At 61.0% G+C, this 15355-nt stretch overlaps 1 protein-coding gene across 1 annotated transcript in view; it reads right to left on the bottom strand.

Annotated features, from left to right (window-relative positions):
- The window catches only part of LOC136791632 (uncharacterized), a 39425-nt gene extending 27296 nt beyond the window's left edge, over positions 1-12129 (bottom strand). The window contains exons 1-3 of the mRNA XM_067003368.1: positions 11585-12129; positions 1494-1638; positions 736-886 (exon numbers count right to left, since the gene is read on the bottom strand). Of these exons, the coding sequence (XP_066859469.1) occupies positions 736-886; positions 1494-1638; positions 11585-12129 (841 nt within the window). The remainder of the gene's footprint in view (positions 1-735; positions 887-1493; positions 1639-11584) is intronic.
- Positions 12130-15355: the final 3226 nt, after the last annotated feature.

Genomic DNA, 15355 nt, shown 5'->3' on the forward strand with positions numbered 1-15355 from the left:
GCAAGCACTTGTTCATTATTTCTAGGATAATTCTTAAAGCTGAAGTGGGACAAGTTTTGTCCACAAAGGCCTTCGGGGAGACTTCTGAAAGGAAAACCAGGCCAAACCAAAAAACTAGGAACAGCAAGCGGCGTGTACGTCGGTTTTGCTAATAGAGTAACACTAACGTACTAGAAATTTCCACGTTCTTTGCCCTCTACCTTGAAAGTGTCACCCAATTCTGTCAGTGTTCACCATCAGCTTCTTTTTTTTTTTTAAATTTTCGCATGGACATCTGAGAAAAACATTTCGAGTCCCCGTCATCGAGGGAGAAGAGGAGAGGAAAAAAAAGGAAAAAGAGAGGGGGGTGGGGAAGAAGCACAGCCATTCCTTTCCTCAGTAATGTGAGCAAAAAGCTCAGGCGCTCGGCAACAACAGAATCATAGAATATCCTGAGTTGGAAGGGACCACCGAGGATCATCGTTAAGGATCACCGAGTCAAACAACGCGCTTTGAAAGACAAAACGCAGAAGAACCTGCACGTTATTTAATCTCAGCGATGAAGTCACGTGTATTTGTACCCGCTCATTTCTTCACCTGCCAGTTTATTGTGCTACAGATGTTACAGAACACACAAACTACAAGGTTACTACTACTTTTCGTAACCGATGCGATCTTTGGTAGGACTAGCTGTGTAAGAGAGCCACCAAAATCCCCTTCACGCCTGGATTTCACCCGGAGGTCGCTGCGACTTACCCGGACAGCTGGGACAGACGGGCTGCTCTTTCTCCTGGGACACCTGCGACTGCAGCACGCCAGCTGCAGCTTTCCTCCCTTCAGCTGCCGCGCCACCTTCGCTCGGCGACAAACCCCGCGGGGGTCCCAGCGGTGGGGAGCTGCTTCTGCCCTGGTGAGCCGCAGGGAAAGGAGAGAGCCGGCCGTCAGCACGCGGGGGGAGGAAAACCTCCGAGGCGCAGCCCGACGATCGAGCGCAGCGAGGACCCGCGCCCGGCCGCCGCAGCCCCCACCCCTCCCGGCCCGACGCTCCGGGGAAGCGCCCCCGAAGGCTCTCGCTCGCCTCACCGCCTGCAGCCGCGCTCGCAGCCAGCGGCAACCTGCGCCTCCCGGCGCGCACGGCCCGGCCCCGGCCCCGGCTCGGGGAAAGACCGGCCGCGCACCACAGAACTACAGCTCCCAGCATGCCGCGGGACGGAGCAGTCCATCCGACGCAGAGGGGAGTCGGCCAAGCGCACACAACCCCCGCCGCACTCTCTGAGCCCGCCCGCCCGCCCCCCCCCCCCCGCGCCGCTTCGCCCCCCTCTCCCCCAGCCCTCCGAAGCCCCGCGCAGTGCAGACCCCGCCGCACGCCCGGTCCGCTCCGCTCCGGCGCGGCGCCGCCCCCGCCCCGCACAAGGGCCGTTTCCGCAGAAGCTGCCGACCGCGTGGCGCCCCAACCGCCCGCCGCCTCGTCCCCTCCCGGCCCGGCCCGGCCCGGGGCGGCACCGACCACCAACCTCGTTGCGACACCGCGCCTCGGCGGCCCGGCCCGAGCTGAGCCCAGCGCGGCCCGGCCCGACAGCTTCCGCCCATAGCTCCGGCAAGCCCTGCACGGCACCTCCGCCCTGCGTTCCTCCGAGCCAATCACGGAGCGCTTCCGCCCTGAGTTAAGGCTAGCCGTGACGCCACTTCCGCCCTCACGGTCCAGCCAATCACGGCGCCGCTTCCCTGTGGGAAGGCGACCCTGAGGCTGCCCGTGATGCCTTTTTTTTATTTTTTTATTTCATTTTTTTTTTAAAGAAGGGCGGGGTGTTCTTGGTCCTCCCTCGTCAAGTATATCTGCGAGAAACATCTCAAATAATTTTCTTGACAAACGATCTTCTCTGAGGCTATTTTATTCGCGGTTGCAGTGGCGGGCGTCCTGCCGATCAGGAGCGCATTGCAGTAAGCACAGCATCAACTTTTATTCCCTATTCCCCGACGCCTGATCCCCTCCCCTGTGTCCTCATTGGCCGAGTACTGCAGGTTCACAAGCTGCTTGACGCTCCTCTATACCATGTATGTACAATTTTACTTCTTTTTCAACCCTTTAATTGCTCCCTTCTTACTTCCTTTTTTTTTTCCCCTTTCTTATGTTTCAGGAACCTGTGATCTTTGTTTTACTGTTCCCATGCTGCTCAGCCTGTTTTTCCTCAAGCTTCTGCCTTATTTCGGAACAGTGAGGCCGCCTACTGTCCGCTTACCCACGTAGCGTTTCTCCTCATTATGACTGCACAACTACCTCGGAATACAGAAAATTAGTTCTCTACTGCAAAAACACAACTTAGTTTCTCACAGTTCCCTCCTCTCCTTTCCTTACTCCTACTGTTGTTTTTGCACCTCTTCACGTACCGCGCTCTTGAGTTTCTCCAACGTTAAGGCGCAATAGTCTTCTTCGGATGTCACGGGGGATGGTAGGCGTACAATGCCATTATTTTTACAATACCAACAAATAGTTGTTTGAGCCAATTCTGTTCAGGTAACCACGAAGTTAGTTTCTCCCAAATGTTTCTAAATGCCCAGGAACTGTCATCTTGAGCTACTCTATGTAGGATCTTTCCCCCCCACGCCCCCCCAGTATACTTTTTTTTCCCCCCAAATATCAGTCAAATTCGTCCCGTTTGATCTACATATATACAGCAACTAGCATTAATTACAGTGCACGCTCCTCCTTATGAGGTTATTAATGAATCTAATACTATTCGATTCTACAGTGCTATTTTTGCAAACTTATCAAACTTATTTTCTAGTTCTTCAGTTATAGCGGAGATATTTACAATCGCTTTTTCTAATTCACCCACCCCTAACCAAGGTAAAAACCACCTTGCAAAGCTGTGAAATACTAGAGAATTTTACTAGAGAATTGTCTGGAGTCCGCTTAATCCTGCGTGTGGTCTCAAGGGGCCTTTGGCTTTGTGGGTCTTCAATAATAGTTACGTTTGGAATTATTGCCTCCAGGGTGCAAGCTCCCTTCCATCCCAGGGGCAACACCTTCCTGGCTTTATTGCCACGTAGCCAGTACCACCTCTCGCCATTTGGGACAGGCCATCCAGTTGCAGGATTCTCACGTTGCATCTGGCGTGCGCTATGTATATTAGCGTTCCTGTGGCTACCATATTTGGTGCAGCGTGGGTTATTCCCTGCGTGGATAGTTCCACACCCAGGGTCAGTACTATCGCCCCCTGAGTTTCTATCAATGTTGTTTAAAAGGCACCTTCGATAACGCGGTATATTGTAGCCAGGATTACGCGCAGGGAGTGTGAGAAACACTCCGTAGCCAGTAGCTTAGGCTCAGGCGAGGGTCTCAGTGAAGTAGTAATTTATTCGCGATTGCAATGGCACGCGTCCCACAAGCAGGAGCGCACCTACTAGTCACACAGTACGGTTTATGTACTTTCTTTCTTGACGACCGGGACCCTCCCCTGTTTCCCCATTGACTGGGTATTCCGGGTTCACAACCTATCCGACGCTTCACAGACACTACGTGGCCTTCAGTTGCCGGCCTGTTCAATTTCAAATGTCTTTTGACTTTTTTACTGTTTGAAGTGGTAATGTTTCTTCACTGATCTGACTTGACACCGTGATTTTCACCTAGCTGCTCTGAGGAGTCCGGTTGTCTGCATTTTACAAGGTTGTCCGTTAAGCTTTCTTATCACTGCGAGCCTATCTCAACACCGCATTCCTTCCCTCTAAACAACGTAACTCTGCAAAAACAACATTTTTATTCCCACAATTCCCCCCTTTTCTTCTTTATAAATTGTTGATTTTTGCAAAATTTTTCTCTGCGGTGTAATTTGGTAGATCTCTTCCTCTTCTTCACCTTCTTTGCTTTCCTTCCCCTCTAATATCATCACCTTACGGGAGTAAGGTGGTGGCTCCATGGTCATTTCTTTCGATAGTGCAGTTTCAGTGAACCGCTGTACTAGTCCTCTTACACAGGGGATAATGCAACAACCAAGGGTCGTCAAAACTCCTGCTACTACGATCAAGGATGCAGATACGGACGCTAGGACCCCTTTCCATTTACCAAACCAAGATTCTGAACATCCTGTGATGGAAGTGCCTGTTCCTAATCATTCTGCCAATTCACTGGCAAGGGTGGTAAGCCCTTGCAACGCTCTAGTTACTGTGCCATCTGGGGCAGTATTGTTGGGTATAAAAGTGCAACAATGGTTGCTCAGTATCACACACACACACACACACACACACACACACCTCCTTTCTCCGCGATCAACATATCTAATCTATTCTGTTTTCCCAAGCCATTTTGCTGGTGGCATCTAGTTGTTCAGCGATTTCTCTTATCGCATCCCTTGTATGATTTATGAATATCTGCTGACTATAATAAATACTCTTATTGATTGTTACCCACCAGAACAGCGACTCAAACCCTGCAGCAATTTGATTCCTGGCTTTCTGTTCATCGGGAACTCCTCTAGGCACCCCAAGAGAATCTATGTACCCTCTATCATCAAATGATATTCCTAAGCCTCTTTTACTTCTTCTGGGTATTTGTGATGTTTCTCTTTCAAATGCCAGGGTGAAGGGTATAGCTAATTGAACAAGTGCAAAAATGCCTCCCGAATTAGATGGTAGGGTGGACCATAAGATCTTCCCTCCGCAGTACCACCACAGATCTGCCCTGGGGATCTCAAGTCTTGAGCAGTTTCCCATCAGGTCCTTGGTAGCGTTCAAGGTCCTCGTGCACAAGGCAAATTCTCCCAGATGCCGGGTAGCGCTCACACCCTGCCCTGAGAGGCAAGCTGCATGGTCACCTTTAGCTGTAGAGAATGCAGGGGGAACCCTGATATTGCTATCACGCAAGGAAGGGAACAGCAAAGAGAGAGACTTACAGGCCTCATTTCCCCAGGCAGTCTTTTCTTGGTACAATGCAATCATACATCGCATCCCCTGGGAATCCCTGGTCCACCCCAATGGGAAGGGCACTATCCGGGCAGTCGGTCGTCCCGAGGCACAAGCATAGCAAGTGCTACGGTTGAGACTCTGGACAGCATATTTGACCCATTCTATCCAGGCATTCACATCCCCATACCCTGTTTCAATCTCAAATGTTTGAACTGCCACATTTCAAAGAGAGCCTCCTGTTTTCTCTCCTGTTTTCTCCTTGAGTTTCTCCCTTTCTCTGATGGCAATAGAGGATCGTTTCCGTACAGCTGTTCTCAATCTGGCTGTTGGGTCTCTCCCAGTTACTTGTTCTCTCTGCTCAGTTGTCATTGGGCATTTAAATCTCCACAAGCTAACACCTCACAAGCATCAAACATGACAGATTGTGGTACATAACCCTCTGTCACATTCACCCCTATTTTGACGGGGTATCCCATCTTACTATTATCTGGTCATGCCTTTTCCAAGTTGCCAATTGACCAAGCCCTTCTCTGAGGCCTACAGTCACTAGAAACAAAATTAATAGTTGATTTTTCCCGGTCATTATTTTTAACCCTTAGGTTTCCAAATAATTACCAATACAAAGAGTAAGATATATGTACCCTACTACTAGAACAAAAACCCCTTGGGAGCACTTTGATTCGCTATAGGCCAGTCCTTTCTCACATGATTTCTGTGTTGTGCATTATTATTATTCCAGCCAGGATCAGCAAGGATCCTACTAGTTGTTACCTCACAAAGAAGGATGTACCTATCTCTACTTGGAAACGCATCAGTCCGTAGACTCTGACCCACCTAAAGACCCCTGCAACTGACTGAAGCAAAAACAAAGCACTTACCCCAAACTGCAGCCCAGGCAGAATGAGCTCTCTGATGGGATGCCTGTGACTCAGTTACCATTAGGCCCTGCCTGGAACCCAAAGCCAATCACCTGGGAAAGGGGAGGGGCAAAGCACAAGAAAGTAGAAAGCAGAAAGAGAGCAGGAGAAGCAGCAGCTGTTTTTCTTTTCCTTTATTTTTTTCTAGCTTATCTGAACAGCATGCAGAGTGCAGACCGGAGAACTGGCGTCTCTCTAGAAGCAACAATACCAATGCTTTTGCTTCAGCTTTGAATATTGAAATGACAATATGAGAAAGCAAGTTACTGAAGCTAACTGGAATTAGCTCAACTTTTCTTCTGCACAGGAAGAAAAATTTAGCAGCATAACATATTACACCCCAAAACCAAAATCAATGTAGTAACATCGCTCGCAGGAAAAAATGTAGTAAATGATGTAGTAACATCACTCGCGGCCCCGGGGCGCCTGCAGTACCCACTTTTGGCCACCAGGCGGCGGCAGAGGGCGCCAGGGGGCGCCACCGCGCATGCGCGGCCCCGCGGCGCCTGCAGTACCCACTTTTGGCCACCAGGCGGCGGCAGAGGGCGCCAGGGGGCGCCACTGCGCATGCGCGGCCCCGGGGCGCCTGCAGTACCCACTTTTGGCCACCAGGCGGCGGCAGAGGGCGCCAGGGGGCGCCACCGCGCATGCGCGGCCCCGGGGCGCCTGCAGTACTGACTTTTGGCCACCAGGCGGCGGCAGAGGGCGCCAGGGGGCGCCACCGCGCATGCGCGGCCCCGGGGCGCCTGCAGTACCCACTTTTGGCCACCAGGCGGCGGCAGAGGGCGCCAGGGGGCGCCACCGCGCATGCGCGGCCCCGCGGCGCCTGCAGTACCCACTTTTGGCCACCAGGCGGCGGCAGAGGGCGCCAGGGGGCGCCACCGCGCATGCGCGGCCCCGCGGCGCCTGCAGTACCCACTTTTGGCCACCAGGCGGCGGCAGAGGGCGCCAGGGGGCGCCACCGCGCATGCGCGGCCCCGCGGCGCCTGCAGTACCCACTTTTGGCCACCAGGCGGCGGCAGAGGGCGCCAGGGGGCGCCACCGCGCATGCGCGGCCCCGCGGCGCCTGCAGTACCCACTTTTGGCCACCAGGCGGCGGCAGAGGGCGCCAGGGGGCGCCACCGCGCATGCGCGGCCCCGCGGCGCCTGCAGTACCCACTTTTGGCCACCAGGCGGCGGCAGAGGGCGCCAGGGGGCGCCACCGCGCATGCGCGGCCCCGTGGCGCCTGCAGTACCCACTTTTGGCCACCAGGCGGCGGCAGGGGGCGCCACCGCGCATGCGCGGCCCCGGGGCGCCTGCAGTACCCACTTTTGGCCACCAGGCGGCGGCAGAGGGCGCCAGGGGGCGCCATCGCGCATGCGCGGCCCCGGGGCGCCTGCAGTACCCACTTTTGGCCACCAGGCGGCGGCAGAGGGCGCCAGGGGGCGCCATCGCGCATGCGCGGCCCCGGGGCGCCTGCAGTACCCACTTTTGGCCACCAGGCGGAGGCAGAGGGCGCCAGGGGGCGCCACCGCGCATGCGCGGCCCCGCGGCGCCTGCAGTACCCACTTTTGGCCACCAGGCGGCGGCAGAGGGCGCCAGGGGGCGCCACCGCGCATGCGCGGCCCCGCGGCGCCTGCAGTACCCACTTTTGGCCACCAGGCGGCGGCAGAGGGCGCCAGGGGGCGCCACCGCGCATGCGCGGCCCCGCGGCGCCTGCAGTACCCACTTTTGGCCACCAGGCGGCGGCAGAGGGCGCCAGGGGGCGCCACCGCGCATGCGCGGCCCCGCGGCGCCTGCAGTACCCACTTTTGGCCACCAGGCGGCGGCAGAGGGCGCCAGGGGGCGCCACCGCGCATGCGCGGCCCCGCGGCGCCTGCAGTACCCACTTTTGGCCACCAGGCGGCGGCAGAGGGCGCCAGGGGGCGCCACCGCGCATGCGCGGCCCCGGGGCGCCTGCAGTACTGACTTTTGGCCACCAGGCGGCGGCAGAGGGCGCCAGGGGGCGCCACCGCGCATGCGCGGCCCCGCGGCGCCTGCAGTACCCACTTTTGGCCACCAGGCGGCGGCAGAGGGCGCCAGGGGGCGCCACCGCGCATGCGCGGCCCCGGGGCGCCTGCAGTACCCACTTTTGGCCACCAGGCGGCGGCAGAGGGCGCCAGGGGGCGCCACCGCGCATGCGCGGCCCCGGGGCGCCTGCAGTACCCACTTTTGGCCACCAGGCGGCGGCAGAGGGCGCCAGGGGGCGCCACTGCGCATGCGCGGCCCCGCGGCGCCTGCAGTACCCACTTTTGGCCACCAGGCGGCGGCAGAGGGCGCCAGGGGGCGCCACCGCGCATGCGCGGCCCCGCGGCGCCTGCAGTACCCACTTTTGGCCACCAGGCGGCGGCAGAGGGCGCCAGGGGGCGCCACCGCGCATGCGCGGCCCCGCGGCGCCTGCAGTACCCACTTTTGGCCACCAGGCGGCGGCAGAGGGCGCCAGGGGGCGCCACCGCGCATGCGCGGCCCCGCGGCGCCTGCAGTACCCACTTTTGGCCACCAGGCGGCGGCAGAGGGCGCCAGGGGGCGCCACCGCGCATGCGCGGCCCCGCGGCGCCTGCAGTACCCACTTTTGGCCACCAGGCGGCGGCAGAGGGCGCCAGGGGGCGCCACCGCGCATGCGCGGCCCCGCGGCGCCTGCAGTACCCACTTTTGGCCACCAGGCGGCGGCAGAGGGCGCCAGGGGGCGCCACCGCGCATGCGCGGCCCCGCGGCGCCTGCAGTACCCACTTTTGGCCACCAGGCGGCGGCAGAGGGCGCCAGGGGGCGCCACCGCGCATGCGCGGCCCCGCGGCGCCTGCAGTACCCACTTTTGGCCACCAGGCGGCGGCAGAGGGCGCCAGGGGGCGCCACCGCGCATGCGCGGCCCCGGGGCGCCTGCAGTACCCACTTTTGGCCACCAGGCGGCGGCAGAGGGCGCCAGGGGGCGCCACCGCGCATGCGCGGCCCCGGGGCGCCTGCAGTACCCACTTTTGGCCACCAGGCGGCGGCAGAGGGCGCCAGGGGGCGCCACCGCGCATGCGCGGCCCCGGGGCGCCTGCAGTACCCACTTTTGGCCACCAGGCGGCGGCAGAGGGCGCCAGGGGGCGCCACCGCGCATGCGCGGCCCCGCGGCGCCTGCAGTACCCACTTTTGGCCACCAGGCGGCGGCAGAGGGCGCCAGGGGGCGCCACCGCGCATGCGCGGCCCCGCGGCGCCTGCAGTACCCACTTTTGGCCACCAGGCGGCGGCAGAGGGCGCCAGGGGGCGCCACCGCGCATGCGCGGCCCCGCGGCGCCTGCAGTACCCACTTTTGGCCACCAGGCGGCGGCAGAGGGCGCCAGGGGGCGCCACCGCGCATGCGCGGCCCCGCGGCGCCTGCAGTACCCACTTTTGGCCACCAGGCGGCGGCAGAGGGCGCCAGGGGGCGACACCGCGCATGCGCGGCCCCGGGGCGCCTGCAGTACCCACTTTTGGCCACCAGGCGGCGGCAGAGGGCGCCAGGGGGCGCCACCGCGCATGCGCGGCCCCGCGGCGCCTGCAGTACCCACTTTTGGCCACCAGGCGGCGGCAGAGGGCGCCAGGGGGCGCCACCGCGCATGCGCGGCCCCGCGGCGCCTGCAGTACCCACTTTTGGCCACCAGGCGGCGGCAGAGGGCGCCAGGGGGCGCCACCGCGCATGCGCGGCCCCGCGGCGCCTGCAGTACCCACTTTTGGCCACCAGGCGGCGGCAGAGGGCGCCAGGGGGCGCCACCGCGCATGCGCGGCCCCGCGGCGCCTGCAGTACCCACTTTTGGCCACCAGGCGGCGGCAGAGGGCGCCAGGGGGCGCCACCGCGCATGCGCGGCCCCGCGGCGCCTGCAGTACCCACTTTTGGCCACCAGGCGGCGGCAGGGGGCGCCACCGCGCATGCGCGGCCCCGGGGCGCCTGCAGTACCCACTTTTGGCCACCAGGCGGCGGCAGAGGGCGCCAGGGGCGCCACCGCGCATGCGCGGCCCCGGGGCGCCTGCAGTACCCACTTTTGGCCACCAGGCGGCGGCAGAGGGCGCCAGGGGGCGCCACCGCGCATGCGCGGCCCCGGGGCGCCTGCAGTACCCACTTTTGGCCACCAGGCGGAGGCAGAGGGCGCCAGGGGGCGCCACCGCGCATGCGCGGCCCCGCGGCGCCTGCAGTACCCACTTTTGGCCACCAGGCGGCGGCAGAGGGCGCCAGGGGGCGCCACCGCGCATGCGCGGCCCCGCGGCGCCTGCAGTACCCACTTTTGGCCACCAGGCGGCGGCAGAGGGCGCCAGGGGGCGCCACCGCGCATGCGCGGCCCCGCGGCGCCTGCAGTACCCACTTTTGGCCACCAGGCGGCGGCAGAGGGCGCCAGGGGGCGCCACCGCGCATGCGCGGCCCCGCGGCGCCTGCAGTACCCACTTTTGGCCACCAGGCGGCGGCAGAGGGCGCCAGGGGGCGCCACCGCGCATGCGCGGCCCCGGGGCGCCTGCAGTACCCACTTTTGGCCACCAGGCGGCGGCAGAGGGCGCCAGGGGGCGCCACCGCGCATGCGCGGCCCCGCGGCGCCTGCAGTACCCACTTTTGGCCACCAGGCGGCGGCAGAGGGCGCCGGGGGGCGCCACCGCGCATGCGCGGCCCCGGGGCGCCTGCAGTACCCACTTTTGGCCACCAGGCGGCGGCAGAGGGCGCCAGGGGGCGCCACCGCGCATGCGCGGCCCCGCGGCGCCTGCAGTACCCACTTTTGGCCACCAGGCGGCGGCAGAGGGCGCCAGGGGGCGCCACCGCGCATGCGCGGCCCCGCGGCGCCTGCAGTACCCACTTTTGGCCACCAGGCGGCGGCAGAGGGCGCCAGGGGGCGCCACCGCGCATGCGCGGCCCCGCGGCGCCTGCAGTACCCACTTTTGGCCACCAGGCGGCGGCAGAGGGCGCCAGGGGGCGCCACCGCGCATGCGCGGCCCCGCGGCGCCTGCAGTACCCACTTTTGGCCACCAGGCGGCGGCAGGGGGCGCCACCGCGCATGCGCGGCCCCGGGGCGCCTGCAGTACCCACTTTTGGCCACCAGGCGGCGGCAGGGGGCGCCACCGCGCATGCGCGGCCCCGGGGCGCCTGCAGTACCCACTTTTGGCCACCAGGCGGCGGCAGGGGGCGCCACCGCGCATGCGCGGCCCCGGGGCGCCTGCAGTACCCACTTTTGGCCACCAGGCGGCGGCAGGGGGCGCCACCGCGCATGCGCGGCCCCGGGGCGCCTGCAGTACCCACTTTTGGCCACCAGGCAGCGGCAGGGGGCGCCACCGCGCATTCGCGGCCCCGGGGCGCCTGCAGTACCCACTTTTGGCCACCAGGCGGCGGCAGAGGGCGCCACCGCGCATGCGCGGCCCCGGGGCGCCTGCAGTACCCACTTTTGGCCACCAGGCGGCGGCAGAGGGCGCCGGGGGCGCCACCGCGCATGCGCGGCCCCGCGGCGCCTGCAGTACCCACTTTTGGCCACCAGGCGGCGGCAGAGGGCGCCGGGGGCGCCACCGCGCATGCGCGGCCCCGCGGCGCCTGCAGTACCCACTTTTGGCCACCAGGCGGCGGCAGAGGGCGCCAGGGGGCGCCACCGCGCATGCGCGGCCCCGCGGCGCCTGCAGTACCCACTTTTGGCCACCAGGCGGCGGCAGAGGGCGCCAGGGGGCGCCACCGCGCATGCGCGGCCCCGCGGCGCCTGCAGTACCCACTTTTGGCCACCAGGCGGCGGCAGAGGGCGCCACCGCGCATGCGCGGCCCCGGGGCGCCTGCAGTACCCACTTTTGGCCACCAGGCGGCGGCAGAGGGCGCCACAGCGTATGCGCGGCCCCGCGGCGCCTGCAGTACGCACTTTTCGCCACCTGGCGGCGCAGAGGGCGCCACAGCGTATGCTTGGCCCCGCGGCGCCTGCAGTACCCACTTTTCGCCACCTGGTGGCGCAGAGGGCGCCACAGCGTATGCGGTGCCCCGAGGCGCCTGCAGTACCCACTTTTCGCCACCTGGTGGCGCAGAGGGCGCCACAGCGTATGCGCGGCCCCGCGGCGCCTGCAGTACCCACTTTTCGCCACCAGGCGGCGGCAGAGGGCGCCACAGCGTATGCGCGGCCCCGAGGCGCCTGCAGTACCCACTTTTCGCCACCTGGCGGCGGTAGAGTGCGCCACAGCATATCGGTGTCCCGAGGCGCCTGCAGTACCCACTTTTCGCCACCAGGTGGCGCAGAAGGCCCCAGGGGGCGCCACAGCGTATGCGCTGACCCAAGGCGCCTGCAGTACCGGATTTTCACCAGCAGGTGGCGGAAGGGGGCATTCAAAGGTGCCACCGCGCATGCGTGGCCCCTCGCCGCCTGCAGTACCCGCTTCTCGCCGGCAGGATGCGTCCTGAGGGCAGCAGGGACATCTTCCCAGAGAAAGCACAAACGAAAACAGCAGAAATTTGCACCCCACGCCGCCTCAGGGAGGAAGTGTCTGCCTTGAGCAACGTGCCGCTCACGGCTGGGAAGCTGAGCGGCGGCAAGCTGAAACAGTACATTTTTTATCGGGACAAAAAAGGCAGGGAGATAATAACAAGGAACCCAACATGGGCAACGGGATGCTCAGAGCCCAAAGACCACAACTTCCGGCTTGCTGGGGGAATGGTGCTCCTGGCAGCTTGACACTGCAAACACCACAGAGCCAGCCCCAGGCTTCCCCACCTGCAGCCCAGCACCCACAGACCTGTGCCTGCCACCCCGTGCCACCCCCGCCTGGGCTTTCCCTGCCCTAGCCGCCAATCCCCCGGGACCCGGCCTCCACAACGCCATCCCCTGCCCTGGGGGTCCTGCCGGGAACCCCCAGCCCCCTCCCCACTTGCGCCTCTGCAAGCAGCCCCCGCCACACAGAGCAGTCCCCCCAGCCCGGGGAGCAAAGACAGCAGCGAGCTGCCCCCCCACCCGGCAGGGCTGGCCCCGCACTCTGAGGGGTTGTCAGCATCCCGCGGCCGGTGGACACGGGGCCACCCCCCCCCCTCCACACCCACCCCGCTACGGAACCTGCACCCACACACAGACAGCGACAGCCACTTCCCCCAATGGCAACCACCAAAGGGGGCACGGGCCGGAAAGCAAACTTTATTAAACTGCTGTGCAGGACTCCCGGGAGGGGGGCTGCGGTGGGGCTCCCTGCCCAGTCGTTCTCCCCTTCCCCTGGTGGGCAAGGCAAAGAGCGGCGTCCGTCTGTCCGTCCGTCCGTCCCTGCGTGGGGAGCGGATGCTGGAAGTGGGCTTCTCACTGTCGCTGCTTTGGGCAGTTGCGGAGTAATTGCCTTAAGTAACAAGGCAAATTAAACTCATATTCACCTTTTAAAGAAAGCGTACAGCATCACAGAAGCTTTCAGGGTGGAGGGCAGCTGCGCTACCTAAGCGTTCCCTAGGCCGCCAACTATCGGCCTAAGCTATCGCACTAGGGGAACTTGGTGTGCTGACTCTAAGGAAGGGGACGGAGCGTAAAGCAGAGTGGAAACACCACGGATAGGCTCTGCGACCAGATGCTCTTGTGCACACTGAGACCGATAAGCTGCACGTTTGCTACCCTGAGCCAACGACCTGTCATGTTTTTAACAAAACACTGCACTCTAGGGAACTTTTGCTCATTCTAGTATCATCGTAATACCAAAACACACCTCCATCCCAAAAGCTCCGTGTCTCCAAGGTGCGACCACCCCTCACTGAGGGCATGCTCTGAGTTTCTCAGACCCCTCTACCTTTAAACGAAAGCAAGAAAACTTTACACCAAACATAACCAAGGTATGCCTGACTAGAGTCACTCAAGCCCCACCTAAAGGAGAGAAAATAAATGTAAACTGTCTTAAGTGAAAGGGGGTGTTAGGGAAGATACCATCACCAAGGATACCTTTCTGACTTCCAGGATCAGTCGACGGGCTGAGCCTCTCTTCCCCCCGCACTGGGACGCCGTGGGGTAATATTTGAACGCTTGGTTGTACCAGGTGTCTCCTTGGAAACTTAGAAATCTCTAGAGCCTTTGTGCCTTTTAATGCGTTAACAGCCAGGACGAGTACCTGTGTATTTCATGCGTGCTCGCTTGCTTTCGCGGACAGTGAATTTATCGCCGGCGATCCAAAGAACCTGTGTCCTTGTTGCTGTAATAAATTGCTGTTCATTGCATTGTTCCTAGCCATGACAGTTCTCATTGAACGCGACTAGAGCGAGGGCGTGCTATGTTATTGGTGAATCCGTGACCGTGATAGTTCAGTAACCTGAATCCGACCAGACCCGTAACAGTTAGTCAGCTACACCCCTTAGCGTGACAGTATTTCATAGGGAAAAACATTAAGCCTAAGATTTCCCATGCCTAAGGCCCTGGGGGTCAGGCAGAGAAGGAACCCGAGACTCTTAGCCATGCGACTCCTGAGAATTGCAGCTTACAGTTAGTCACTCACCGTCTTCCGGTCTCACAGGATGAGGCAGAGGTATAATCAATTCCTTCTCCATCTCTCTGGAAAGAGCTTTTCTCCTATCTACGACAAAGGAAAAAAAAAAAGTTGTGATCATGGGAGTCAGTACACAAAGCCACACGCTGTGAATTCACTACTACAGTTAAGATCATTTTTAGTCAAAAAACACCTCGGCAGCAATGTTACCACTGCAAACATAGCGTGGCAAGAAAAATTCCACTCAAGGTAAAGTAAAGGGCAAGCTAAAAGGACGAATGACGTGACCAAAGGCAACTGCAACAACCATCTACCAGATGGTTTCACAGCCCTCGTCCACAGCCCTCAGATTTCACGGTCGTCTTTCCTGACGAATGAATCCTGGAAGAACAGAAAAGATACACAAGGTGTCCTTTGTGGAGCCTTTAGGGAGACTACTGAAAGGAAAACCAAACCAAAAAACTAGGAACAGCAAGCGGCGTGTACGTTGGTTCTGTTAACAGAGTAACGCTAACGTACTAGAAATTTCCACGTTCTTTGCCCTCTACCTTGAAAAAGTCACCCAATTCTGTCAGTGTTCACCATCGCCTTTTTTTTTTCTTTTTTTTTTTTAATTTTCACGTGGACATCTGAGGAAAACATTTCGAGTCCCTGTCATCAAGGGAGAGGAGGAGAAAAAAAAAAAAAAAGAGAGGGATGAGGGGGGAAGAAGCGCAGTCATTCCTTGCCTCGGTAACGCGAGCAAAAAGCTCAGGCGCTCGGCAACAATGTGCTTTGAAAGACAAAACACAGAAGAAACTGCATGTTATTTTATCTCAGCTGTAGAGTCACGTGTATTTGTACCTGCTCATTTATTCATCTGCCAGTTTATTTTGCTACAGACGCTACAGAACATAGAGACTGCGAGGTTACTACAACCTTTTGTAACCGATCCGATCTTTGGTAGGAATAGCTATCTAAAAGAGCCAACAAAATCCCCTTTGTCGACAGCCATCTGAACTTTTATCGTCTAACAATAGTCCTACAAACATCCCCCGGGATGCTCAACTTCAGAAACTTTCCGTTCAACCTGAGGCAGAACAAGCCCTTACCCTAGACACCTTCACCTGGCTCTCCACTGCTAGCAGGG

Source organism: Anser cygnoides, chromosome 10 (genome assembly GCF_040182565.1).
Source record: "Anser cygnoides isolate HZ-2024a breed goose chromosome 10, Taihu_goose_T2T_genome, whole genome shotgun sequence".
NCBI lineage: Eukaryota > Metazoa > Chordata > Aves > Anseriformes > Anatidae > Anser > Anser cygnoides.